Source organism: Myotis nattereri (genome assembly GCF_964212035.1).
Source record: "Myotis nattereri genome assembly, chromosome: 16".
Lineage (NCBI taxonomy): Eukaryota > Metazoa > Chordata > Mammalia > Chiroptera > Vespertilionidae > Myotis > Myotis nattereri.
Genome location: NC_138091.1, coordinates 2,924,137 through 2,952,056, shown reverse-complemented (window position 1 = coordinate 2,952,056; position 27,920 = coordinate 2,924,137). Strand labels below are relative to the sequence as shown.

General features: G+C 54.2%; 1 protein-coding gene across 2 annotated transcripts; it reads left to right on the top strand.

The window, feature by feature from the left end:
- Positions 1-6,622: 6,622 nt before the first annotated feature.
- FLCN (folliculin) lies at positions 6,623-27,172 on the top strand. 2 transcript variants are annotated; one of them, XR_013997022.1, is made up of 13 exons: positions 6,649-6,843; positions 12,840-13,104; positions 14,252-14,398; positions 15,379-15,600; positions 16,366-16,526; positions 18,327-18,418; positions 20,080-20,267; positions 21,051-21,164; positions 21,895-22,018; positions 23,190-23,321; positions 23,430-23,535; positions 24,213-25,291; positions 25,933-27,172. XR_013997022.1 is itself a non-coding variant. In XM_081110752.1 (12 exons), the coding sequence occupies exons 2-12, from the start codon at positions 12,862-12,864 to the stop codon at positions 24,412-24,414; spliced, it is 1,731 nt and encodes a 576-aa protein (XP_080966878.1). In that variant the 5' UTR covers positions 6,623-6,843; positions 12,840-12,861; the 3' UTR covers positions 24,415-25,469. The 2 variants fall into 2 exon arrangements, 1 of the variants encoding a protein (XP_080966878.1); XM_081110752.1 differs by lacking the exon at positions 25,933-27,172 and having other exon boundaries at positions 6,623-6,843; positions 24,213-25,469.
- The last annotated feature ends 748 nt before the right edge of the window (positions 27,173-27,920 follow it).

Sequence of the window (27,920 nt, the reverse complement as noted above, 5' to 3'; positions counted from 1 at the left end):
GGCTAGACATGATCTTTAGGGAGGAAAAGGTCAGGGGTTTAAGCTGCCTAACCTAGTGGAGACAAACTGTTTTATACATCTTCATATTACTCGGGCAAAAGCCAGAAGAACAAGAACTATGACAAATGGTCTGGTGGAAGGAAAGAGACATTAGTTTGGAGGGTTGTAGTCTAATATACCAAAATGGGGTTTATTCTCTTAGTTTCATTTGTCCTTGGTTTAAGAAGATAGGGTTTACTAGATGGCTGTGGACTGCTTGGCACCTGGATTTTCTAAATGGTTGCAAACTGCTGTTTTACTATCTCAGTTTCCCTATTCTGCTTGTTCTGGCTTACTGTCCTGTGTCATTTATATAACTTTCTTTTAACATTTCTCCCTACAAACCTTCTGTAACTTTCACAAACCTTCTTAGAATTTTCACAAACATTCTTACAAGTTTAACTCACTTTTTCTTTCAAAATGCATGTCCATTCTTCATGCCTTCTATTATCAAAACCATACAATTTCTTTCCAATTTAATTAGAATTCTTAACTTAAAAACCTTAATTTCCAATGATAACCAAAAAGTAAACAGCCAGCATTTCTTAGATTGATATTTGTCAACACACTTTAAACACACTCTTACTTTCAAGAAAATATACCTTCAACAAAGTACAAGAGACCATCTTTAATGAAAGCTAAGAGCAGGTGAATTTAAAACTTGTCTAGCATTCAATGTTTCAGTATTTTATGTTATTTAAAAATATTTAGATGTTTATCATTTAACCCAGCAATGCTCCAAAGCCTTTAAGTTATCAAAGACTTTGGAAAATTATGTATAGGCACATGAGGCTGGAGAAGAGGGGTGGGGGGTGCGCTGGGGACGAGGCCCCACGGCCTGTTCTAGGACTGCAGCTTCTAGGCCTCCAGCTGCTTGGATTTAATACTGCCACATTTTCCTCAGGGATAACAGGCTAAGATTTGGGTGATAATGAGTTCAGCTTCTGATAGCAGCAGGACTGTTAAGTAAGGGGGGTGAGAAGGTGCTGAGGTGAGAGTTTTCAGAACATTAAAGGGGTGAGAATGCGGCCCTGGGACCTAAAGGCTCAGTGAGGCCCCTTGGCCGTGTCATAGAGGGGCTTTGGGAGGAGACGGAAGCTGGGAACCCAGAGGGGAAAGTACGCAGCAAGCCCAAGAAAGGAGACCACTTCTTGTTTAAAGGAGCGGCCATCATGGAGGAGATAAGGCAAGGAATGGCTGGGCCTTATGGGGTGAGAGTGAAACTGAGGCTGGTGACCGAGGTTTGGGACAACTGGGCTTTATGAGGGGACGCACGGTAGCCCTGGCCGGGCACTGAAGTAGAACGAGAAAAGAGTGGATAAAGGGGGTGTCTAGTAAGATGCAGTGTGGAGGTGAGGTGGCTCATGGCTGTGAGACTAATCTGTCAACCCCCATAATAGAGACTGAGGAGGGAACAAGGGTCCCAGGGAATTCGGGGAGGGCAGAATGAGTAGCCCCAGTGTCCGTTGAAAGGAGATCAGCTTACCTGCCACCACAGTCGTTCCCTGAGGCTCTGCCCTGGTGATGTAAGTCTGTGGGGCCCTGTCAGGGCCTGGGCGGCTTCTTCAGTGCCCAATCCCAGGAGGTCTGGGAGCTCCAAGCCGGATCCAGAGGGCTGCCTTGCTGGACTGGCTGAGGTCCGACCCGGAGGGCCAGACTACAGTCTGATTTCTGGGGGCCTTCTCTTCCACATCTTGGGCAGGGCCCAGGCAGGGGTCTCGGGTTTGAGCAGGACTTGGCCCTGTGTCCTTCCTTGCTGCCTTTGAAGCATGGGCCCGGAAGAGGCTTAGCCCTGACTTACCCGCAGTTGGAGGACCGGCACTTCGTTTGGGGTTCATGAGAGCGATGGCTAGGAGCTGGAAGGCCTCCTAATGGGCCTCAGCCTTGGCCTGATCACGCTTTTGTTTTTGGATTTGGGTCTCCTCAGCTCTATTATTAAAGATCTTAAAGGCCAGGTTAATGAGGTCTTTTCGAGGGGTTTGTGGACCTGTGTCTATTTTTCAAAGTTTATGGTGTACCTCGGTGGCTGGTTGGGCTATAAAATGGGTGTTCATAAGGGTTCCCTCTGGGGGGTGGGGCCTAAGGTGGTCAATTTCTGCAAGGCCTCCATGAGGTGGGAGAGGAGGAGAGCTGGGTTTTCATCAGGGCCCTGAGTGACTTCATTAAGTTTGTCATAATTAACCACGATACCCTCAGTTCCTGCCGCGTTCCTCGGGTAGAATGGGAGTGGGAATAAAAGGCTGTTGAGGGTGGTCTTTGGGTGGCTCGAGAGCGAGTGTTAGGTGGGAAAAGGCTGTTTTGGCGCTTGAGTTCTTGGGAGTTGGGCTCTCAGGGGCCGGGAGGTGGCTGCTGGTTAGGAGGGTCTGGGTTTTGGGAATCTGCAGGTGAGGGAGGGGGTGTGTAAGGGGGTGGAGGTCGGTGGTCTGCTGGGCCAAACGTAGATTCAGAACCAGAAGTGTTAGGTGGTGATGTTTTGTGTGAAGGAGAAGGATCTGACGGGTAGAGCAGGACGGAGAGAGAGGGCTGGGACTGAAGGGTGAAAAGGCCTGGATGGAGGGGATCTCTGACCATTTTGCATTGGGGTGACAGCAATTATCTAAGTTGCTCAGTGTGTTAAAATGGAAAGCGCTGTTTGTCCCAGAGAGAGGAAGGGTGAGTGACAGACCACAAGTCCAAAGGGGACTGTTTAGGGCAGGCGTCCCCATTGCTAAACAAATCACCATGAGAAACGAGAGGTGACCCTCCGGACTGGGCGTCCCCAATCCAGAAGGACCCAAGTCACATGGCCGAGGCTTCTGGCCCAGCGCTAGGACTTTTGAGACGAGAGACTTTCAAGAAGTCAGTGAGAGAGAGTGGGCAGAGGACCCGAGACGAGGGGAATTGTGGGACGTCCTCACCTAGAGGAGACGGGCCGGTGTGGGATGGAGGGCCAGCGATGGAGGAGGAGCGATTCCCCATCCGCGTCCTCCTCGGCTGGTTCAGGAGGGCCCGTAAGGGAGGGAGGCCTGATTGAGGCCGGCAGTCGAGTCACCCGAGGAGGATTCGGAGGTAAGCCCAGGTCGAGCTGCCGCTGCCTACAGCTCTCCAAGTAGCAAACTCGGGGTGACCGAAGCTGGGGCAATGGCCCCCCATCCCCGTGGAACCCTCCCAGGTTTCAGCACCAAATGTTAGGGTCGCTGAAGGAGGAACGTACAAGGCCAGAAGGAGTGAAGAATTATGAATTTATTAGGTCATTTGGAAAACCAAATGGGCTGAGCCCCAAAATGGCACCAGCCCCCAAAGACTGAGAGTCAGAGGTTTTAAAGGACCCTAGGCAGAGAATTCTCTGGGCGGGTCCTGAGGAGAGAGATAATGGTTTTAGCAAGAGGATGTGGTCGTAGCAAGTGCTAAGCAAAAGGGAATGTCTGTTGGGAAGCGGTCTAAAGGTCATTCCCAGAGGCGGGGTGTCCCTTGAATTATTTGATCAGACCTCACATTAATTGATGCAATAAAATATATAATTGGATTTTTACGGAAAAAGTGATATTAGTCTCCTCGTTAAATAACATTAGTCATGATGGGACTCTTTCCCCTCCCCATGTGGGAGTCTGTGCTTGTTTCTCGATAAATTTCCACCGTTTACTATAAAAAATAAAATAAAATCGGTCATGGTAACTAATTAATCTGCTTGTAGTTTTATAAGTTCTTTGCTTACTAAGTGTGGAGCCCAATCAGATTTGTACTCAATTGCTGCTGTGGCCATTTTCTGTTGTTGTTGTTAATCCTCAGCTGAGGACATTTTTTCATAGATTTTCAGGGACAGTGGAAAAGCGGGGGGAGCGAGGGGGAGAGAGAGAAACATCGATGTAAGAAAGACTCTGCATGTGCCCAACCGGGCTGGGGATCAACTCTGCAACTGAGGTACGTGCCCTTGACCGGGAATTGAACCCGCAACCCTTAGTGGGTGATGCTCTAACCACTGAGTACACCAGCCAGGGCTGCTGTGGCTGTTTTCAGGGTGAAACCTCTTCACTTTGACAAATGTTAGAAGTGTTTTGTTATAGAAATTGGAAAGGCACTGCCATACAGGGGTCTAAGGCTTTCCAGGCATTATGCAAACTCAATACAACTCAAGTCTGCTTTCTTGATACCAAAATAGAAGAGAAATGCAAGCCAGTGCATCCTTATGGGGCTCCTGCCATTGTCTGCTTCAGTCTTGTGACTTACGACAAAATACGCAGGTGGGCCAAAGCAGGCCTACAGCTGTGAGTGCAGGAAGGCTTACCCTTGTATTATCCTCTATAATAAAGAGGTAATATGCAAGTTAACACTCACGCCGTCAAGCACAGTGGGGGTGGGGCAGCGGGGGCGGGGCTGGCACCCGCTTCGTGTGGTTCCGGGGCCCCAGGACTCAGGGCCATCCCGGGGCGTACTGCTCAGACCTGAAGCAGAGCCTGGAACTGTGGGAAGGCGCGCAGGTGGCCCTGTGGGTAGGGGCGTGCCGTGGCCTAGCCCAGAGATTGCGGGAGGGTAAACTCACGCACAGGAATTACTAGAGTTAAAAGTGGGGAATGGGCCCTGGCCAGTTTGGCTCAGGGGATAGAGCGTCGGCCTGTGGACTGAAGGGTCCCAGGTTCGGTTCCGGTCAAGGGCATGTACCTTGGTTGCAGGCACATCCCCAGTAGGAGATGTGCAGGAGGCAGCTGATCGATGTTTCTAACTCTCTATCCCTCTCCCTTCCTCTCTGTAAAAAATCAATAAAATATATATTTTTTTAAAAAGCGGGGATTTGGTAACAAGGGACAGATGTGGAGTCAGCAGCAGGAGAGTGAACACCAATGGGGGGGGGGGGGGTCACAGAGCTCTGTACGCCAGGTGTGCCCGGTCGGTCGGGAGAGGCTTTGCTGCCCTCAGAGGCTCAGGAAGAAAGTCCTGCTAGAAGGAGGTTTGGACCCAGGGGGAGGACAGGGGCGGGGCCAAGGGAGCGCAGGCGCTTGGCTGTGGAAGAGGCTCTGAGCAAAGCCCAGGTGCCCTTAGGGGGCGTGGCCAGGGTGGCTTAAGGTGTTGGGCGGAAGGGTGGCTTAAGGTGAGTAAGCAAAATGACGGACCGTGAGGGGTGCGAGGCATAGGCGGGTGTAGCCAAGATGGCCGCTGGCATGAACCTCACCTCAGTAGCAGGTGCAGGGGTCTGTGCCCAGAGCGTTAGGTAAGGTCCCACGTGGAAGGGGGGAGGGGGGGAGGGGTCCTGGGTCTCGGGGATTTCGTGAGATGGGTCACTAGTCTCCTATATAATAAAAGACGAATATGCAACTCGACCAAATGGTGGAACCACCGGTCGCTATGATGTGCACTGACCACCAGGCGGCAGTCACTCCACGCAGGCCCCTGGTGGCCAGTGCACTCCCACAGGGGGAGCCCGCTCAGCCAGAAGCCGGGTTGACAGCTGGCAGTTGCAGCAGTGGTGGCGGGCTCCCGACAGCGCTAAGGGCCCCTCAGGGGACGCCCGCCTGCGGCTTAGGCCCGCTCCCCGCTCGCTCACTCTCCGGGGTTGTTTGCCTGTTGGCGGCAATCACTTCTCCCGGCGCGGGCCTAAGCCGCAGGCGGGCGTCCCCTGAGGGCTCAGGGGCTGGGGCTCAGGGCCGCCCCCCAGGGCGCGGGTGTCATGCACCGGGTCTCCTGTGACTTACCAGTATGTATGGATCACATTCCTTGTTATCTGCCTCCTCGGCCCAGCTCGTAAAAGCCTGTGCGGCCCGCTACCGAGAGGGCTGGTTGGTGGGAATAAGGAACCTGCAAGGGCTGCGGGCCGGCAGCTGGGCCCCTGCTCCTGGTCGCCCGCGGGCAGGGCCAGGGCAGCGCAGTGTCCTCTTCTCCAGGCCTCTGCTCGGCAACACACGGAACCAAAGCGAAAGTGACCTCGGCGACCAGAGACACTGACTCCCCCTCTACTGAGGGCTGCGCACGGGCGCCCAACACTCAGGGCACCGCCCGCCCCAGGCACTGCGCCCCCAGGCGCTCTCTGAGGCGCCCTCCCCGGCCCGCGGCCACGCCCCCACCGCCCCGCGGCCACGCCCCCACCTGCCCCTTTCACCCCCCCCCCCCCCCCAAGACTGGCTCACCGGCAACTTAATAAAAACCAGTGGCTTAAAACCCAGTTTTTCCGAGAAATTACAGTGCTTTTTATAACGTCGCGATGTTGTTTCCTTTCGTCCTCGATGTGGACCGGGAGCCCTAGAACGGCTATATCTTCCATCAAAGCTCTTGAAAATGTGTTCGTTTCTTTAAAAAATTTAAGTATTTTCCCCTCTTGGAATGGTTTCCTCCAATAGGCCCACCGGTACGGATTGAACCATTTCATACTTCTTGGTTGGGGGGCGAGGAACAGGGGGCGACCGAGCAAGGTGGGCAGGGCTTCAGGTTCCCGGCCAGATTCGGAGTTGCCGGACGCGCGCCCCTCCGCGGCCCGGGGAGGTGGTGCGGCCCGTGCGCCCCTCCGCGGCCCGGGGAGGTGGTGCGGCCCGTGCGCCCCTCCGAGGCCTGGGCAGTGGTGCGGCCCGTGCGCCCCTCCGCGGCCCGGGCGGGTGGTGCGGCCCCGGCCGAGTCAGGCGCCCGAGACGCTCGGCTGAGGGCGCTGGGCGGCCACGGGAGAGGGCGAGCTGTCAGGTGCTCGGCGGCTGAGTGCGGCCCGGGCGGTGCTGCCCGCCGGCTGAGTCCGGCTCGCGGCGGTGACCGTGCGGACGGAGGCCCGAGCGTGGGTGGGGCCCTCGGCGGAGGCGTGAAGTGCGCCCGGCGCGGGACAGTCGGGAGGGGACGAGCGGACCGCAGGTGCGTGGGGCGGGGGTTCGTGGTCGGGGCCGAGGGCCGCGAGGAGGGCGGGGCGGGGTCGGTCGGTGACCCGAGGCCCGGGGGCGCGCAGCCCGAGCCAGCGCCCCCTTCCTGGTGCGGCCGGAGGATCGATCGCCGCCGAAAGGCAAGCGGCCTCGGGGAGTGAGCGAGGCAGCGGGGAACCGTCCGCTGGGTCACGTTGGCGCCGGTAGCCTTTTGGGGGTTGGTGGTTCATGGGCGGGGACGGAGGAGGCGGGGGTCGCTGCTCCACGGGGAGGCCGCCCGCCCGCCGGGGTCGGGAGCGGGTGACTCCTCCCGCGGCCTCAGGTGACAGGAGGCCCCGCCTCGACTCCTCCTGGCGAGCGGGCGGCGGGCACCCTCCTCCCCGCGGCCTGGCCGGGCCGTGTCCCTCGTGGCTGAGGCCGTCGCTGGCCCCGGAGGCCGCGGGTCAGGAGTCGCCTCCCGGTCGGGCCGACGCCAGGGCGCAGGAGGGACGCCGCGCCCCGCTGCTCGCAGGTCCGGGCGGCACCGCGGGAGGGGCTCCGGCGATGTCCCCCTGCGCGGGGCTCGGGAGGCGCCCCGGGGGCGGTTCCGGCTGCGGCTGGGCTTGGGGCGTGGGGCGTGGCTGCTCGGCCCGGGGGGCGGGCAGAGGGACCCGCCGGGATCGGGAGCTGCTGGGAAGGAGGCGTTGGTGTGCTCGGCCCCCTGCAGAGCGAGGAGGGCCGGCCCTGGACCGCCCTGAACTCGCCGCCGAGTGCGGGCCACGGGGGTGGTGACGTCAGAGGGGGCCCCGAGTCCCTCAGGGAGGCCGGTGCCCGGCGACTCCCGGTGAGTGTGACGTGGGGAGCCCTGCTCCAGGGCCGCGGCCCCCTAAGCCCCGGCGGGGAGGGGAGAGGGCTGGCTCTCCGTCTCCGGGATGTGCGGCGACACCTGTGTGTGCGCGGCCCGGGAGGTGCCGCGGCGACCGGACCGGCGGCTGGGACCCCGGACCCTCGCTGGTGCTCTGGTCGCGGTTGGCTGCGACCGGCCGGCTGAGCCCCCTGCTCTCAGGATGAGCTCTGAGTGTGGCCGCACCGTCCTCGCGGACCGTGTGGAGGTGGCCTGCGCGCTCCGTCCACGCCGGACGGCGCCTGTGCCTCCCGCGCTGCGGGACGGGCCTTGGCCACCGGCTGCCTCTGTGTCCCCCCCTATGCCCCCCCCCCAACACGGCGCCTCCCCGCTGGGCCCTCCGGAGGGCGTGGCCTCCCCGGGGTTCCTAGTCCATCAGTGGTTGCTCACCCCCTCTTCCACACCGGATTTTTTTTAAAAAGCCAAGCATTTTTTCATGTTGATATTATTGCAGGAGTCCCCCTGCCCCGCGTTGCCCACCTCCATGCTCCCGCCCCCCTCCTGGACTTGGCCCCATTCCTGTCTGTGTCCATGGGTGGGCATGTGTTCCTTATCCAGTCACTCCCCACCCGGGCACGGTCCAGTCTGCTCCATGGGACCGTGCTCCGCTGCCATTTTGTTCCTCGGCTTATTTTATTAGTGAGATCACAGAGTAGCTGCCTTTCTCCACCGGCTGATTGCACCTGCAGAATAGTCTCCGGTCCTTCCATGTTATTACAAACCGTAAGGCTTCTTTTTCACGGCCAAGTCGTACTCCATGTGTAAATGTACCACCGCTTTTTATTCTGTGCACCAGGCCTCTAGTTGTATATTGTGCTGCTATGAACACAGGAGTGCACACATTCTTTCTGATGGTGTTTCTGGTTTCTTAGGATGTATTCCCAGAAGTGGGGTCACTGGGTCAAAAGGCAGTTCCATTTTGAATGTTTTGAGGAAACTCCATACTGTTCTCCACCGTGGCTGCACAGCCTGCATTCCCACCCGCAGTGCACTCGGGTTCCCTCTTCTCCGAATCCTGCCAGCACTTGTTTGTTGGTTTATTAATAGTATCCATTCTGACAGGTATGAGGTGATACCTCTTTGTAGTTTTCAGAAATACATATTTCTATTGATTTCAGAGAGGAAGGGAGAGCGAGAGAGATTGAAACATCAGTGATGAGAGAGTATCATTGATTGGCTATCCCCCTGCACACCCCACACTGGGGATGGAGCCCATAACCCGGCCGTGTACCCTGCCTGGGAATTGAACCGTGACCTCCTGATTCATAGGCCAACGCTCAATCGCTGCGCCACCCCAGCTGGACACCTCTTTATGGTTGTAATTTGCATCTCTCCGATGATTAGTGACGTTGAGCATTTTTTTATGTCTATTGGCCATCTGTATGTCCTCTTTAGAGAAATGTCTATTCAGGTCCTTTACCCAATTTTTCTTTTTAAATCCTCAACCGAGGATACTTTTCCATTGATTTCTAGAGAGTGGAAGGGAGGGAGGAGGGAGAGAAAAAGAGAGAGAAATATATCGTCTGAGAGACACATTGATTGCCTGCCTCCCATGTGCACCTTTACTGGGGCTGGGGAAGCTGCAACCTAGGTACATGCCCTTGATCAGGAATTGAACCCTCAATCCTTCTCTGCAGGCCAGTGCTCTAACCACTGAGCAACCGACCAGGGCTTTTCCCTAGTGTTGAGTTGTGTAAGTTCTTTATATATTTTGGAAATTAACCCCTTATCAGATGTATCATTGCCAAATATGTTCTCCCACACAGTGGGTTCTCTTTTCATTTTGCTGATGGTTTCTTTTGCTGTGCAGAAGCTTTTTAATTTGATGTAGTTCCATTTGTTTATCTTTTCCTGAGTTTCCCTTGCCCTCGGAGACATATCTGCAAAAATATTGCTGTGAGAGATGTCTGACCTTGTTTCTTTTATGGCCTTTGTTTCTGAAGTCTGTTTTGTCAGATAGAAGTATTGCTACCCCAGCTTTTTTTCGTTTCTATTTGCATGGTACATTTTTTTCTATCCCTTCACTTTTAGCCTGTGTGTATCTTTTGTTCTGTGGTGGAACACTTGTAGACAGCATATGTATGGGTCGTGTTTCTTATCTATTTGGCTACCCTGTGTCTTTTGATTGGAGCCTTTAATCCATTTACATTTAAGGTTATTTATTATTGATATATATTTATTGCTATTTTCCCAGTGCCCATGATCCTTTCTCAATTTCTTCGTAAAGTAGTTCCTTTAGCATTTTTTGCAATGCTGGTTTGGTGGTAATGAACTCTTTTAGTCTTCTTTTGTTTGGAAAGCTTTTTATTTCACATTCTATTTTAAATGATAGCCTTGCTGGATAGAGCAATCTTGGATTCAGGTCCTTGCTTTTCATCACTCTTAATACTTTCATGCCAATCCCTTCTGGCCGGAAGTGTTTCTGCTGAGAAATCAGCTGAGTCAAATAGGAACTCCCTTGTAGGTAACTGACTTTCTCTTGTTGCCTTCAAGATTCTCTCTTTGTGTTTAATTTTGGCCATTTATTTATTTATTTTATTTTATTGACATTTTGTGCTGTGTTTGGGCATGAATCTCTTTGGGTTTAATCTTGTATGGGACTCTCTGTGCCTCCTGAATTTGTGTGACTTTTTTCTTCACTGGGCTCAGGAAGTTTTCTGTCATTTTTTCAAACACATTCTCTATCTCTTGCTTGCTTTCTTCTCCTTCTGGTATCCCTATGATATGGATGTTGTAAATTTCATGTTGTCCCCACAATGAATTTTTAAACCATTGTTTCCTTTGACTTCACTATAGTCAGTCATGTGGACTCTATTTAAATTCAGTTTATTTGGTTCCCATGACACTAGGCTCTTGGTGTTCCCCATGGTTGTGTTGTTGAGCCTTTCCTGCTGGTTGTTGCCCTCAATGATCCTCCACATCCTGTGGGCAGCTTCTAAGTCACTTTATCCTAAATTATTAATGTGTCGGGAACTTTGTGGACACGACCAGGCCTCTTCACATGGGAATGCTCGTGCAGGGAGGGGAGAGAGTGGGGAGGTGGGAGGGGAGAAGTGGCGGCTTTTCTGGGTGGGCGGATGAGGGGTGCCGTTCCTGGCAGGGGACACGCACGCAGAGGCTGACTGGTGAGGAGGGAGTCAGGCCAAGGCTGTGAGGAGTGCTTGGGACCTTTCTCTTCAGCTGCTCTGATACTGTAGTCCAGGCTTGTAACTCGAGGCTTCCCACTGAGTGTCCTCCGTCTCCTCTCCTGCTGCCCACTCCCCGGAAACACAGGGCCCTGGCTCCCACACCTGCCAGCACCCTGTGTCCGTGTCTGAGCCTGATGCGCTGTCGGACCAGCTGACTCTCCCTCCCAGTGTCTGCTGCCCCCACCCACTGAGCCCAGCCCCTGCCTCCAGGACAAGGACTGCGGACGTGGTGGCAGCTGCGGGGTTGATGGCCAGAGCAGAGCCACAGCAGGGGCTGCTCGGAGGCACATCAGGGGCACCTCAGGAGGGGTGTTGAGGACGCAGCCCCCCATGGGGCACCCTCCCAGGGGACTCCCCCCCCCGCCCCCCGCTGTGCATGTTCACACGCTGAGGCTTTGCTTCCCTGTAGGTTCATGTCCCAGGCAGGCCCTGTTGTGGCCAGGCTGTGGACATGCCCTTGCCTACACGTGCATGAGGACAGAGGCTGCCCACCTTCTTTGGCTTGTAGTGGGGGTGGGAGAGAGGGTTTAGAACCTGGCAGTGTCCACCCCTCAGTCTCATTCAGGAACCTGGATGTTTCCTCGATTGTTCTGAGCGAGGCTTCCTGGCAGAACTTGCCGGGACGGTGGGAATGGTCCGTGGTCTGCACTGTGAGCGCAGCCGCTGGGGGACACCTGACAGGTGGCTGGTGAGGGACGGACGGAGGCACGTGCCTCCAGTGTGTTCACTCTCAGTGCCGGCTCACGGCTGCTGTCTTTCAGCCCCACCCCCCGCGTCACACACGTGCTGTCAGCCGCCGTCACTGTCCCTCCTCCGTGCCTTTGCGCCTGTATTCTCCTTTCCAAACCGCCTCTGCCTGCCAGCCCAGGGGACACGCTCCTACTTTACAGCCTTGCCTGGTTCTACCGACTAGCGGACACTGTCTGCACTCACATCCCGCTCCCCTCCCTTAAGATGAACAAGCTGCCCAAGCCCAGCCCTCCGCTGTGTGCTGGGCCCACCCTCCGCGGCCTCCCCCCCCCCCCCCGGCCTCTGCTCCTCACGATTCCCACGGTGCTCACTTGGTCTCCAGGTGACACTGGAGTTCACCTCACTGCCTGCCATTATCTGTCACTGTGTCCAGCTCTCCCTCCTTTCACATCGAGGCTCTGGGAGGGCTCTGGGCCCCATTGAGGTGCCCCTGGCCCCACCAGACTGACCCCCTGCTCAGCTCTAGCCCGTGCTCCCTCTGCCGTCACCATCTCCCCTGGGAGACTTCGCAGGCACGACTCAGAGTTCATGTTTATCATGTTTCTCAGCAGAACCCAGCAAAAGCTCTGATCTCTGCCAGAGAAGTTCAGGGTCTTGCCATGGCATGAAAGGTCCCTAACATCTTCTTCCTCCTGGTTTTCTGCCCTTGTTCCCTCAGCTTTGCCAACACTCAGCCCCCAGCCGTGCCCGCCTCAGCCCCTGGCTCCCTGCCCGCTGTTCCTTCAGGGCTTGCTGAGGAGCCCTTGTCGAGACCACATCCCTCTCTGGTGCGGCTCGGCCAGGACCCCTGTGCAGGCCCTCCGAGCGCATCGTGCAGGGGAGGCAGCTGCTCACATGCCCCTCCTCCCCTGAGGCTGAGCTCCCTCGGCACTGCCCTCTGTGCTGTGGCCTCGAGGCCCGCTCAGCACTCTGACTGAAGGGCTGTCTATGTGATCGCCGAAGTATCTTTTCCCTCCTGTTGGCTGTAACTCCTCGTGGGCAGGGATTGTCTTGTTCTCCCTGCACCAAGGACAGTGCTGGCACTGGATAGGTGCTCGGCTGGTGAGTGGCCACCTCTGCCCGGTGGGAGGCCCCTGGCGATACCTGCCCAGTCCCAGGCTCCAGAGTTGCTGGCAGGTGTGTGGTGTGAGCCCACAGGCAGCTGATGGCCTTCCCTCCTCCCCATCACAGGCCGTGCTGTCTCCAGGGCACCATGAATGCCATCGTCGCCCTCTGCCACTTCTGTGAGCTCCACGGCCCCCGCACTCTCTTTTGCACGGAGGTTCTGCATGCCCCTCTTCCGAAGGGGGCTGGGGACAGCCCTGGCCAGGGGGAGCAGGCCGAGGAGGAGGAGGGTGGCATCCAGATGAGCAGTGGCATCTGCACGCACAGCCCAGCGGAAGGGGCCAGCACGGAGTCCAGCAGCCCAGGACCCAAGAAGTCGGACATGTGCGAGGCAAGTGTCGGGGGCTGGGCCGTTTCTCTCCCTCCAGGACGCTTGTGCTGGAGGCCTCCCGGGGGCCGCAGGGGCTGTGGTGCCGTGGATGGGCCTCCCAGGAGTGTGGGCTCCAGTGGTGTGTGCAGACCGTTCTCCATGGAGGGAGTTGGCTGCTTTTATGTCCTTCTAGCTCTTTCCCTTCATCCTAGCCTCAGCCTTTCCACCCGCCCTGTCCCAGCAGACTGTCGCCACCACCATCCCATTTGCCGTTCAGCCTCCCCACCACACGCTCTGTTCACACTCGTGTCCACATTGGCCCATCCCAGGCTCCGATTCTCTCTGGCTGGTGTTCTCGGCGCTTCCTCCTCGCGGGGTCTTGGGGCTCCTGTGTGCTGCTTTGTGAGCTCTGGGAAGCGGAGTTTAAGTTCCCTCACCAGGTCACTTCTTCACGTGAGGGACCTGGGTTGGGCCCTGCCATCAGAGGCAGTGTTGGATTCTGGCTCACACTGATGCTGATACCTGTGGCCTCTTCCTGAGACTCCTGCCAAGTGGCTGTGTCAACACCAAGGACAGATGCCAGCACAGCGCACTGTGCGCCACTCGCAGCTGTGAGCCTCAGTTGTCCCTTCTGTATGATGGGCAGTCTCACTAATTTTCTCATAAGGCTGGTCTTTGCATTAAAGAGATAATGTGTGTGGAGCTTTTTGTTGTTGTTAATCCTCACCCAAGGATATTTTTCCCATTGATTTTTAGAGAGAGTGGAAGGGATGGGGAAGAGAAACATCGAAGTGAGAGAGACACATCGATTGGTTGCCTCTACCACATGCCCTGACTGGGGCTGGGGATTGAACCTGCAACCCAGGTACATGCCCTTTGGTGCGTGGGCTGACTCTCTAACCACTGAGAACACGGGCCAGGGCCGTAGAGCTTTCTTAACACCTGCTATGTAAGCGCTCAGTATATTGGATCTGTTACTCGTACCCTGTGAAACCTTTGTGGTCTTTGCATCCTGGGTGTCCTCATCAGGAAACAGCGAAATCCTCAGGGAAGTATAACTGGCATGCAGTTAGGACTGTATGGAGTCTCCACTTCAGCTCTGCACAGGGCCAGAAAGCATGGTGCCTGCTTCCCGACTAACTGGTTTTCTTTTCCTTCTCGTGGGCAGGGCTGCCGGTCACTTGCTGTGGGGCATCCCGGGTACCTGAGCCACGATAAAGAGACTTCGATTAAATATGTCAGCCATCAGCACCCCAGCCACCCCCAGCTCTTCAGCATTGTCCGCCAGGCCTGCGTGCGCAGCCTGAGCTGTGAGGTGGGCACTGCGGTGTGGGAGGGGTGGCTGTTTTGGGGGATCTCATGTACCCCAGGATTCCCTGAACAGGCCCAGGGGGCTATGGGAAGGAAGACAGGAGTCAGTCCTATAGAGAAGCCACAGGCAGACCCTGAGCCAGGCGGGGGTTGGGGGGGGGGACGGCTACAGGGACCCCTTCTCCACAATCCAAAACACACTGTGCTGGGCTAGTGGCTGCTAACTTATCACTTGAAGCACCAAACTTTGGTTATTTGTTCATCTTAACGGACACATTTGTAAGGTACGGGATATTGCTGGGCATGCAGTTTACCCGTCAGTCATCACGTGCGCTCAGACCCTCCTGAAGGGGGCGCCAGTGTCTGTAAGCTGCGTGGCTGCTGCTGCTGCGGTTCAGTCTTAGCTTTCAGGTTTTATCTCTCAGGGAGAATTCATATCCAGTAACTGAGACTTCCTGTCACTGTGCCCCCCTGGTCAGACCCCCGAGCCCCACTCTCAGGGCTCACTTACTGTTCCCTGTGCCCACCTTTGGCTCTTTCCCGCCTCTTGCTATTCTGCTCCTAACCTGCTAGCTGGCAGGCGATCATGCCCGAAGGGGTTGTGTGTACAGGGAGCATGGCTGTCATGGGCCCCGAGTCCTCCTACAAATGCAGCACGTTTATCACATGGGCTCTGCAGTGGCTGTCTCACCTGCCGCTCTCCAGTGCGTTTAGAGGGATGTTGGCAGATAGGGGTCTGGGGTAGGTTTATTTGTGTAGGAGTTACTTAGGGCTCAAGGTAGGAAATGTAATGAGCCTACTGGGCTGGCCCTTGCACTCCATGATTACAATCAGCTGGGTCCCAGGAGGAGATGGGAGCAGTTTTCCTCCCAGTCCCTCCTCTTTCCTTCCCTGTGATTAACGTGGCTGATGAGTGCAGAAAGGGAATCTGAGCGGGAGGCTGACTCTGTCCTGGAAGCAAGGCGAGGACTGTCTTTGGCGCAGGTCTGCCCTGGCCGCGAAGGCCCTATCTTCTTTGGGGACGAGCAGCACGGGTTTGTGTTCAGCCACACCTTCTTCATCAAAGACAGCCTGGCCCGCGGCTTCCAGCGCTGGTACAGCATCATCACCATCATGATGGACCGCATCTACCTCATCAACTCCTGGCCCTTCCTGCTCGGGAAGATCCGCGGGATCATCGATGAGCTCCAGGGCAAGGCGCTCAAGGTGGCCCCGATGGGGGAGCGGGCGGCGGGGTGTGCGCGGTGGTCCTGCCGTGGCTGCTCTGTCTGCCAGTGAATTGTCGTTTCCTGGCCTCAGGGTCGGAGTTGTGGCCGGAGGCCCGGCAGTCGGCCAGTCAGTCCGGTTGCTTTTCTGGTCTCTGATGTCCTGGTCTGGTTCAGCTCTGGCTTCTTGGCTGCAGTCAGACCTGGCTTCCTCTGATGTCTTTGTCCTCTGGCCTCCATTGCAAAGGCCTGGTCACTGACCAGGCTGCAGACCCGCCACCCCCAGCTGGCCTTGCACCTCAGGGCTGGCCAAGTGATGCCTGGCAAGTTTTTCTCTGGCTCAGGTTGCTTGTCCATTGCAGGGACTGGGGGGATCTGCTTGTTGTAGGGTCCCGACAGCCATGCTGCTTGTTTGCCTGCTGGAGGGAAGTGAGGGTGCTGGTCATGTGTCCTCCCACATGCTCTGTGTGATGAGCCCTCCATGTGCCTGGACTGGGAGGACTGGACAGATGTGGAGCATGACAGTCGTGGCCGTGAGCACGCCTGCTGCCTCAGTGTCTCTCCAGCGCCCCAGAAGGCCTTCGTAGGAGAGGCAGGGGTGTCCCGACAGCCGGGGAGCAGACCCTTCTGTCGGAATCACGAGACTGGCGCTCTGTGCTCTGCGTGGGGTGGGGACAGGCTTCAGGGCAGCATCGGGATGCTGGCTGGGAGCCCAGGCTGCTTGGCTGCTGTGCTCGGGTACAGGGCTCCCTCCTCTGCGTTGCAGGTGTTTGAGGCAGAGCAGTTCGGGTGCCCACAGCGCGCCCAGAGGATGAACACAGCCTTCACCCCGTTCCTGCACCAGAGGAACGGCAACGCCGCCCGGTCGCTCACCTCCTTGACCAGCGATGACAACCTCTGGGCGTGCCTGCACACCTCCTTCGCGTGGTAAGGAGGCCGCAGCCTTTCAGCAGCTCTGGAGAGAGCAGGGGAGGCTTCGGGGAGAGCAGTGTTGGTGCCTCCCTGGTATGCAGTGTACTGAGCACTGACCTGGACCCGGTTCTCCCTGAGACGTGTCCTGTAGAGCTCCCTTCCCAGTGATGTTTCTGAATGCTAGTCCCAGCGTGCACACTCCCTCCCAGGAGCACGCCTGTGCCTTTCCCTTCCCTCTTCTTCCCCACAGGCGCCCTTCCTAAACTCTAAGGGCCCCCAGGAGACTTGCAGCCAGGGGCCAGTGGGCAGTGGCTGCTCCCAGCTCGTTTCAGGCTAACCGCTGGCCCTGTCCTCAGTCCCCCTTTTCTCGGACTTCTTACTGAGCCCAAGCAGCCCAGCTGAGACGCCTTTCCCCAGCGAGTCCCTCTCCAGTTGCTTCTTTCCTAGGCCCTTTGTTTTGCTGTCCCCAGCCTTAATAAACGTCCTCGAAAAAAAAGCTAGGCCCGGCCGCTGTGGCTCGTGGTTGAGCGTCTGCCTATGAACCAGGAGGCCACGGTTCAATTCCCAGTCAGGACACACACCCCCGATCCCCAGTGGGGGGTGTGCAGGAGGCAGCCAGTCAGTAATTCTCTCTCCTCATTGATGCTTCTATCCCTCCCTTTTCCTTCTCTCTGAAATCAGTAGAAATACATTTTTTAAAAAAAGATAGTTGCATTCCAAGACAAGGGATCTTCTCCCTTCTTTGTAGCCAGTGATGAGCATTTACCCCCCACACCTTCCGTGGGTCAGGAGTGGAGAGAGGCTTAGCTGGCCAGTCTGGCTCAGGTTCTAAGGAGGTTTCCGCCATCCGGCTTGGCTCCCTCACGGGGCTGGCACGGGGGTGTTGGCTGTGGGCAGAGGCCTCAGCCCCCGCGGTGCGGACAGACCAGCTGACTTCCCTCAGAGTGAGCGGCCAAGGAGAGCAGGGGGTGGGATACGCAAGGTCTTGACCGGCCGCAGCCCACACGGCTGTGTCCCGCTGTTTGTTAGGAATGTGCTGTGTCCCCGAGGCCAGCCTCGGTGGAGGAGAGGGTTAGTCTTCCGCTTTGGAAGGGAGGAGCGTCCATGGATTTGTGATGTATTTGAAATGACGACTGTTTGTCCTCTGGCCATCGATTGTTTCAGTCCCTCCATTACAAGATCCTCCAAAGACCCCCCCACATTCTCACTCCTGTGCGGTCAGTGCGAAATCTAGGGCTCATTGTCTAAGGTCTTGGTGGGCGAGGAGCTCAGAGGGGGGGCCTCGGGTGCAGCTCCCAAGACCTGCGAATCCCACCTCCCACATCCATCGCCCCTGGCTCTTAAAGGTCACTTCTATGTGGGACGTTTCTAAGCGGCTCAGAGTAGAATTAATAGCACCGTGCACGCGGCATCCCTGTCGTCCAGCTTTGGCAGCTGTCAGCATCTGCTTTTTCATGTGCCCCTCACATTTTTCTAGAGTTTTTTACAGCAGATGTCAATTGTATCATTTCAGCTGCAAAACCATGATCATATCCGACAAAATGGACTAATTTCTTAGTACCATCCAGCCCAGTCCACATTCACTTTCCCTCACAAGTGACTTTTGAATTGGGTCACACGCAGTGTGTGGATTGTTGTAAATCTCTTATCTGGAATCGTGTCTCCTGCCCTGCTTTTCCTGTGCCTTTTGTTGGGGGAGCTGGGCCATTGGTTTCTTTTGCGCCGTTTTCTATAAACTGGGGGTTAGAGCGAGAGGCTTGAGGGGCTTCGGGTTCAGCTTTCTCCTGACGAGAGACATGAGGGCTCTGTTCTCAGGCTCCTGAAGGCGTGCGGCAGCCGGCTGACGGAGAAGCTCCTGGAGGGCGCGCCCACCGAGGACACCTTGGTCCAGATGGAGAAGCTCGCGGGTAAGCGGGGGCGCCCTCTGCCTACGCGGCCTTGGGGCCATCCCAGCCAGCGGCCTCCTCCAGGCTGGCAGAGAGCTGACCGGGGGCCCTGGGGTAAGCCCACGAGGAGCCTCTCAGAGAGGCTTGCCCTTTAGCCCATGTGCTCCTGTCTTGATTTCCTGTCTCATCCTCCTGGACAGTCCAGGAGCGTCTGTGACCCAGGCAGCCGGGAAAAGCCCCTGTCGGGCTGTGTAAGGATTGGCCGATGGGAAGCTTTCTTGTCCCTGTTTTATCGTTAACCAAGTGCTTAGCCTCTCCAGATTCTCGTACTCTGCTCGCTAGCAGCACAGAGCTGTGCAGCCGCCGGGCCAGGGTTCCCATCAAGGGCGGCGGTTCCCGCTTCACTGTCTGGGCCGTCCTCTCAGGTGTGGGGTCAGCTCTTCGTGTCTGGGCGCAGGGCCCGTGCGCTCAGGAACTCCCCGGGAACCCCTGGTCCCGCCCGGCTGTGCTTTCCTCCAGAGGGCCTTCGCCTGATGTTTGAGGTCTACAGTCTCAGCGGCGTGGTGGGTAGATCCGACTGTGGTGTGTGTGTAGCTTGTTGCTAGCCGTGCTGGTGTGCTGCAATGGCAGATAATTGACCTTAAAACACTGGAGCTGTCGCAAGGCCCCTCCTGCAGTCAGGTGACTTCCACATGCTTGCACGCAAACCCTCTCCTGAGTAGAGAAAAGCAAATAGAGAAAACTTTGCAGTCATGGCCAGGCTGGCCCTAGAGTGTCCATTATTGTAGTGATTGTAAGTTTCCAGGCTAGTGAAGGTGGTGAGAGTTCCTTGCACAGAGAGCCCCGTGCATCTGGACAACCTTCCAGGCTTCTGTCCCATCCTGGTCTGTGTTCTGGTCACAGGAGGCTCAGAGCACAGGCTCTGGGGGCGGCTGACCCATCTGCAGGGCCTGCCTTCTGCTCTGTTCCATGTGCTGGGCACAGCCCTCCCCGAGGGCCTCACCAGGTGAGGATTGTATGAAGACTAATTGAAATAATAGACATTTCTTTATCTTTAAAATGAGGAGGATAGTATTGAGGGTGAAAGGGTGAGGAGGTGAGGAGGTCCCTGGAGTAGTCCTGGCCGTGGAGGAGCTCAGGCAGCCAGGCTCTGTCCTCCGTGCCGTTTGCGTGACCTTTCCCCTGTGGGAACCGCGCAGTTCTGCAGGTGCCTGGCAACGCAGTGAGGCTCTGGGCCCTCACCGCAAGGCTCATGGGGTAAGAGAAGTATAGGCCTGCCGGTGCGCTCAGTGGATAGAGCTTCGGCCTGTGCATGGAGGGTCATGGGTTTGATTCCCCATCAAGAGCACGTACCTGGGTTGCAGGTTCCATCCCCAGCCCTGGTCGGTGTGTGTGGGAGGCAACCAATCAATGTGTCTCTGACATCGATGTGTTTCTCTCTCCTCCTACCCCCTCCATTCTGCTCTCTAAATATCAATGGGAAAAATGTCCTCGGGTGAAAATTAACAACAGTAAAGAGTAGTGGAGATGGCTGGCCCCAATCAGCAATCCACGGCCTCTAGTAGCTTAACCATGAGGGGCCTTGGGCTGAAGTGGTCACACAAGGAGACCATCGCAGCCAGGAAGTGGGGGAGTCCAGGGGGCGGCAGGCTTCATAGCTGTCTTTGTTGTCCGTCCTGCAGATTTAGAAGAGGAATCAGAAAGCTGGGACAACTCGGAGGCTGAAGAGGAAAAAGCCTCTGTCTTGCCAGAGGGTGCGGAGGGGCGGGAGCTGACCAAATGCCCCACAGGTTCCTCCTCGCTCTCCGACTGTGAGAGCTGGCAGCCCCGAAAGCTGTCCGTCTTTCAGTCCCTTCGGCACATGAGACAGGTAGGCAGCAGAGGGCCAGAGCCGCGTCCCCACCCCCTCGTCCCCTCCAGCACACTTGGTCCTTGGGGCTCATGGTGTTCAAGACCCGCAGGGACGGGTGGTGAGGAGTGACCACCAACCTCCTTGGTGGCTGCGGGTCCATGCCCGTCAGGGCACATGCAGGAATCCACCAGTGAAACAGCATATTTCTCTCTCTACAAAAGCAGTAACTAAAACAAACAGCATATCCTTGAGAAGATTAAAAACGGGGGGCAGGGGCTGGTCTGGATGAGACCAGTGTGGGCAGGGCGGGGAGCAGCGTGGCGGGGACAGGCCTGGTGGGAGGAGCGCTGGCTGGAGCAGGCTGACTCTGGATGCTGGGTTTGCCACATCGGCGGCGTCTGGATGTGGAGTGAGGGCTGTGGAGACCCCTGCTCTTCCTGGGCCTGCAGTGCCCTGATACCTGCCACTTGCTTTCAAGTGGTTCAGCAAAGTAAAGTGTGTAGCCAGAGAAGGTAAATGTTGCTAATACTTTTTCTGCTTCAAGGCTTTGAAAATGAAAATGAGAAAAAGATTTTATAAAAATGTGCAAGAGTTTTAGGATCTGATTTTAGGTACAAATCTGGGGACTACTGTCTGCCTTCTGACCTGGGCAAGCCAGTCAGCCTCCCCGAGAAGCTAAGTGGCGGCTTCTCTGACCTGCCTTCCTTTACTGTACAGAGAAGGTTCTAGATGGACACACAAGTAGCATCCGTTGGACAGAATGCACATTCAGGGCAGAGAGCACCGAGCTCTGTTTTTCAGGTCCTGGGTGCCTCGTCTTTTCGCATGTTGGCCTGGCACGTTCTCATGGGGAACCAGGTGATCTGGAAAAGCAGGGACACAGACCTTGTCCTGTCAGCGTTTGAAGTTCTCCGGGTAAGGGTGTCTTCTGTCCTTCCTTGTTCTATAGCAGGACAGTATTTGTTGGGTGTGATTGTTAGGGTGCACTGATGCTCCTTCCTGAGATCCGTGTTTCCCTCCACTATTAAAAATGACAGTTATTTATGGCTTTTATTTCTAGTGGAAGGAGTCTGTGCTTCCTGATAGATTGAGAACTAATGACACTCTCTCCCGTCCTCATCCCCTGAGTCACTTGCAGAAGCCATGGGGTGATCACAGCTGCTGTGGCAGCAGCCCTGGGTCGCCGCACTGCCTCTGCACAACAGTCCGATGGGGGTGGTGCAGGGGCAGCACGCTGTCCCATCCCAGAGGTGCGATGGGTGCCACGGCCCAGGTTTGGCGCTCATGTGTTTAAGTCACTAGAAAGTGTGAATGCCTGCCGTCTGCTGCGTAGGCCTGTGAGGCACAAAGTGAATATGACAATCTCTCAGAAAGCATGGAGTCTCTTTGTTGGGTGCGGGAAGAGACCGCTGTCTGAGCAATACAAGAATTATATAGGAATTAGCACCATAAAGCAAGAGGCAGCACGAGTTACACCTGACCAATGGCCAGGGGACACCCAGGGGGCTGAGTGACCAGGGACGCCTCCTGGGAGGAGGGAGACTTCGGACGGCGCTGTGGAGGGTCCTGGGAGGTGGGTGATGGAGACAGGCAGGGCCAGGCTGTTCCATCTGCTGTGGGTTCTGAGTCTCTCTCTCCTCTCCAGACCATGCTGCCCGTGGGCTGTGTGCGTGTCATCCCTTACAGCAGCCAGTACGAGGAGGCCTACCGCTGCAACTTCCTGGGGCTCAGCCCCCACGTGCAGATCCCCACCCACGTGCTCTCCTCAGGTGCGTGCTCTCCTCACCTGAGGCCCAGCGCCCAGGGCTTAGACGTGGGCCGGGCCTTCGCTGTGCGTTCGAGAACGCCGCCTGCCGGCCTGGGGACCGGGCCCCCCACTGCAGGACCAGCTTTCCCCGTGCTCCTGGGCCTTTGCCTTCTGCCTTTACAACGGGGGAGGATGGACTGGCAGCCTCATCGTCAGGGTGGCTTACAGGGCGTGGCTCTCAGTCGCGGGCAGGCCGCAGTCTGGGAGTGGGAACAGCCAGTGGCTGTCAAAGGACTGTCGTTGCGTCTGGGCAGGTGAGTCAGGGATGCCGCTGCGCTGGGGGCTTGCTGGGCTGCGACAGCCGCCTTCATGGTCCATGCGTCTCGTGGGCTCCTTTGCTCTCTCATGTTCTGTCACACTTCCTTGTTCCCTCCAAGTGTTTCTTCCTTTTACATGTCTTTTTTAAAACAAGAGCTTATTTGAGCCCAAACTGAGGACATGCTGGGGAGCATGATCTCAGATGCTCCCCTTTTATTTGCATCTTCCACATCCATTGCTCAGCCGGCTCCGCCCTCCGCGCCCGCAAGCTTACTACCAAGAAGCTAATCAGCACCCCTCACTTTTGGTTTAGGAAGCTCAGGAGTCAGCCTGGGTGCCACCGCAGCTGCCAAGGCGGCCGGGGCTTCCAACACCGACGAGGGGCAGCCCTGCGCTCGGGTGGTGGGCGGGGCAGTGGCAGAGCGGCTGCCCTCCGCAGCCCTGAGCAGCCTCCATTCAGCACCGAGCCTGGGCCTCTGTCCTGGGTCCGATTCAGAACGCAGGCTCAGGTTTCAGGATGGGCTTAAAGTCTTACCACTTCTAGTGGCTTCAGGCGAGTCACGTGGCTTCTGAGTCCGTTTCCCTGTCTACAGAATGGGGGAATTTTGGCACCTCTCTCTAGCAGTCATAGGGCTGTTTAGTAGTATGGAAATTGAGATATATAATTAGCATTATTATAAAATAATATGGTGTTAGTCTAACAAAGTTAAACCTTAACTGTGTACAAATAAACCACAGAAAGTTTTAAATGCCCAAGTGTTCATCTCCGGAGACGGGTTATCCCTGGGTGATCAGGTGATTTGAACAGCAGGCAGAGGTGGGCTTGCTGCCGAGTGGAGGACACTCCCGGGAGCAGTGTGTTTGTATTGCTGCAGAATTTGCTGTCGTAGTGGAGGTCCACACAGCCGCTCCCTCCAGCCTCCCCCCGGCTGGGTGTGAGGACGACCAGTCTCTGAGCAAGTACGAGTTCGTGGTGACCAGTGGGAGTGCTGTGGCTGCAGACCGAGGTGGGTGCTTCTGGGCGGCGCCTGCACCATGAGATTGGGAGAGGGAGTGCGCCTCCCCTCCTGGGCTGACCCTCCTCCCCCGCCTGCTGTGCCCCTCCCTGTTCCCAGTGGGCCCTACCATTCTGAATAAGATGGAAGCTGCTCTAACCAACCAGAATCTGTCTGTGGATGTGGTTGACCAGTGCCTCATCTGCCTCAAAGAAGAATGGATGAAGTAAGTACTGGCCACTGCACTCCTGGGGCGTTCATTGCTGATGAGAGGGCTGGATTGCCGGCAGCAATGTGTCTGCTAAGGAGAACCAGAAGCTGTTTTCAGAGAAGGAGGTGAGGCTGTGGCTACCGGAGAGCAGTTAAGAGCGAGTTCAATCACCAGCTCTTCTACGAATATATTGGCTGGGTGACACCATGCAAATGACCTGGTGCCCCAAGCTGCAGGCTGCTCCTCTATGAGACAGGGGTGACACCTGCCTCCAAGGGAAGCATTTATTTTTGCTGCTTAATTAACTTTAAAAATCTGAAAGTCAGATAAATAGGTATTTCTGTTTTACTGAAGCAAGTTACTTTATTTCCTCCTGCCTTCTTAGTAATTTTTTGTCAAATTTAATTAGTAAAACATTATCCTGATTTCAAATAATACAGCGAAGCTTAGGATCAACCGAATTCTTTCATGAATTTAAGGGGAAAAATTTTTTCTCCTTTTTTTCCATTTTGATACACCAACCATACTACCCAAGGCTGTCACTGATGGGCAAACTAGAGACCCTAAGGTTGCAGGTGGTCTGCGGCCCTGCTGTGCTGTCCCTTCTGAGGGTTTGAATTCCAGCTCTGCTTGCAGACCAGAGCTCAGTGATTGTGCTGTGGCATCTGAGTGTTTTGTTTGGTTTTCTGCAGCAAAGTGAAGGTCCTTTTCAAATTCACCAAGGTGGACAGTCGGCCCAAAGAGGACACACAGAAGCTCCTGAGTATCCTCGGAGCGTCTGAGGAGGACAACGTCAAACTGCTCAAGTTCTGGATGACAGGCCTGAGCAAAACCTACAAGTCCCACCTCATGTCCACGGTCCGGAGCCCCCCGGCCACAGAGCCTCGTAATTGACCCACCATGGAAGTCAGTGTGGGATGCCTTCTGGGAAGTGGTGATGGCCATCTTTGCCATTGCACTCAGAGATTGGGTGTCTGGTGGCTGTCATAGGCTGTCCGATCCTGCACTGCTGGCACGGAGCTGTGGCCGAGCAGGGCATGCAAACTGTTGGGGCTGAACTATGCCTGTGTGGGGGATTTGGGTGTGGTGAGTTCTTGGGATCATCCCACCAGCTGTTTCCATTGCTCCAGCCTGAAGAGGACCGTGGGAGACTTGTGACAAGGACAGGCCCCTGCACCAGTGCACCCCTGTGAGAGAAGATGAAGGAAACTGTGTCTCCTGTTGCTCATGGACTTAGATCTCAACTTTTATAGGGAAGACACGTTAGGCCAGTCCTGACCTGGGTATTTTAGCCGAAATATCATAACTTTCTCTTGAGGTTAACATTCAAAACTTTCTGTTTTGAAATGCAGCAAGAGTTCTCCAGGTATTAAATGCACACATGTAGTATTGCTACGGTTGTGGATTTTCAAGACAGGTGCTGATCCTTAGTCATTTTTAGTAACCTGGTTTTGAGTTAGGGCTCTGGGACAGGCTTTCAGAGTAAAGAGGAGGTATTCCTCATCGGTGGGTCGTTGGGAACTCATGTTCTGAAGTCATGTGACTACCAAGTCTTCTGGCCATGCTGCCCTGGTATTGCTCTGAAATTACCCTATAGTTTGAGGTCAAGCCCCTGATCTTTGTTACACAAAGATGACACTTTGCCGAAATGTTCCTGGAGCCATTTGACTTGCCCAGCTCGCTCTGTGCGATTCCACGTCACTTTGTCTTTATTGCTTCCTTACACACTCACATGTGGCTGCAGTTAATCTTCAGAGCATGGGGACTTAAGGTAAGATCATCTCATCCTCTCTGCATTTTTATAAGGGTTCATGGTTTGGAGGGATCTTCCAGCAGTTTTGCTGATTTGTTTAGTTTTTGTTTGTTTATATTCAACATGAAGACTAAGTATATGGCGAGGTGTTATGTAAGAACATTGAAACAATAAACATGTGTTTTTATAACATTGACCACATGGTTGCATAACTAAAGTTTTTTTGGGATCAATCACAGAAAATATGGTTAAAATAACACCAGTAATGATATAATTATTTTGGAACTTGAGTCTGTTAAAGGCTTACAACTTCCAGGGAAAGACTAGTAAACTGGTTAATTTTGGTCAATTTCAGCTCTTGGCACAGTAGCAGCTACCCCTCCCCTACCCCCAGCTGCCTGGCAGGCAGTGTTCAGCAGCTTGCACACAGCATGGGAGCTAGGATGGTAAAAGAGACCCTGTCCTAACTATTAGGGATCTGTGCTCCCATCACTGATTGCTACTTCTGATCACAAAGGTGCAGGCAAAGAGATTGGCAGCCGTTGTTGTTGCACCTCTCCCCTTGTTGCAAGCCCCTCCTCTAGCTGAAGTGACTAGTGGGAAACTTCATGGGCTGTGCCCTCCTCCACCCACTTCAGTTTTTGCTTTTCTCCTTTCAGGAGCCAGATATGAAAGACTGACATTCAAACATAACCACGCATATGGGGGAAATTAGAAGGTGGCTGCATACCCACTGTTTACTCAGGAAGGACATGAGAAAAACAAGTTTACACCTCTGGCCTATTCTTGACAAAGAGACAGCTGACAACAATAAAAATAATTGAACAAAACAAAAAGCAACAAAACATTGGGGAGGAGTATCTGATTTTCAGTTAATACATTACTGGATGTGTTTAAAAAAATCACAAGGCATACAAAGAAATAGGAACATATGGCCCCATTCAAATGAAAAAATAAACAGAATCTGTCCATTAAGAAAAAGACAATGACAAATATATTAGACAAAGATCTAAAACAATTGTCTTAAGATGGAAGAACTAAAGGAAGATGTGGAGAAAATCAAGAAAAGAATGTGTGAACAAAATGAAAATATCAGACAAAAAAAAACCGTAAAAATAAACCAAGAAGAAATTCTTGATCAGAAAACTACAATGAAAAATTTACTAGGATTAAAGGGCCAATTTGAACAATTAAAAGAATCAGTGAACTTGAAGATAAAACTATTGAAATTTTCAAGGCTGAGAAACAGAGAGAAAAAAGGTTGAAGAAAAACTAATAGAGCTTAAAAGACCCATGGAACACAATCAAAAGGACCAGTATACATATGGAAGTCCCAGAAAGAGAAAGGGGAAGGGAATATTTGAAGAAATGGCTGAAAACTTCTTCAATTTGATGAAAGATATAAATATAAACATACATGAAACTGAACAAACTCCAATTAAGATTTTAAAGGACCTATACCAAGAAACATAAACTTTCAAAAGAGAGCAAGTCTTGAAAGCAGGAAGAGGTGAATTATTACATACAGGGACTCCTCAATAAGATTGTCTTCAGATTTCTCATCAGAAACTTTGGAGACCAGAGGACTGGGCTAATATATTCAGAGTGCTAAAACAAGACAACAAAAGTCAGCCAAGAGTTGTATATCCAGCAAAACTGTCCTTAATAGTGAGGGAGAAGTCAAGACATTCCCAGATGAAAAGTGAGGTAGTTGATGACAGCTAGACATGCCCAGCAAGAACTGCTCACAGAGTACTGCAAGGTGAAATGATTCATTCACGTTGACAGCATCTCAAAGCCATGTAGACATATGAAGATCTAAATGAAAGTAAATGCATAGGCAATATATAAGCTAGTATTATTGTAACAGTAGTTTGTAACTACTTTTTTCTACAACTTAAAAAACAAAGAAAAACTTGGTAATGTAAAAGCTAATATTACTGTAACTGATTTGTAACTGCAGGTCTTGTTTTCTACATAATTTAGGAGACTAATGCATTTAGAAGAATTAGTTTATGTTTGTGGGTTTCACTGTAGAAAGATGTAATTTTGTGACATCATTAACCAAAAGGGGATGAAACTCTATCATGAATGACACAGTAACTATATGGACTAGGACGTTCATGACCAACAGTCTACTTCAGCAGAAACAAATGGTCCTTGATATCCTTCACCCTGGGAAGGCAACAGTACCCAAGATAGAAATTTAGGGAAAACTAGCCAAAATATATAAGACCACTCCAGATGTCATCTTTGTGTTTGGATTCAGAACCCATTTTGGTGGTGGCAAGACAACTGGCTTTGGCATGATTTATGATCCCTTGGATAATGCAAAGAAAAATGAACCCAAACATAGACTTGCAAGACATGACCTGTATAAGAAGAAGAAGACCTCAAGAAAACAGAAAGGGCCGAAACCGGTTTGGCTCAGTGGATAGAGCGTCGGCCTGCGGACTGAGGGGTCCCGGGTTCGATTCCGGTCGGGGGCATGTGCCTGGGTTGCGGGCACATCCCCAGTGGGGGGTGTGCAGGAGGCGGCTGATCGATGTTTCTCTCTCATCGATGTTTCTGGCTCTCTATCTCTCTCCCTTCCTCTCTGTAAAAAATCAATAAAATATATTTAAAAAAAAAAAGTAAAAAAAAAAAA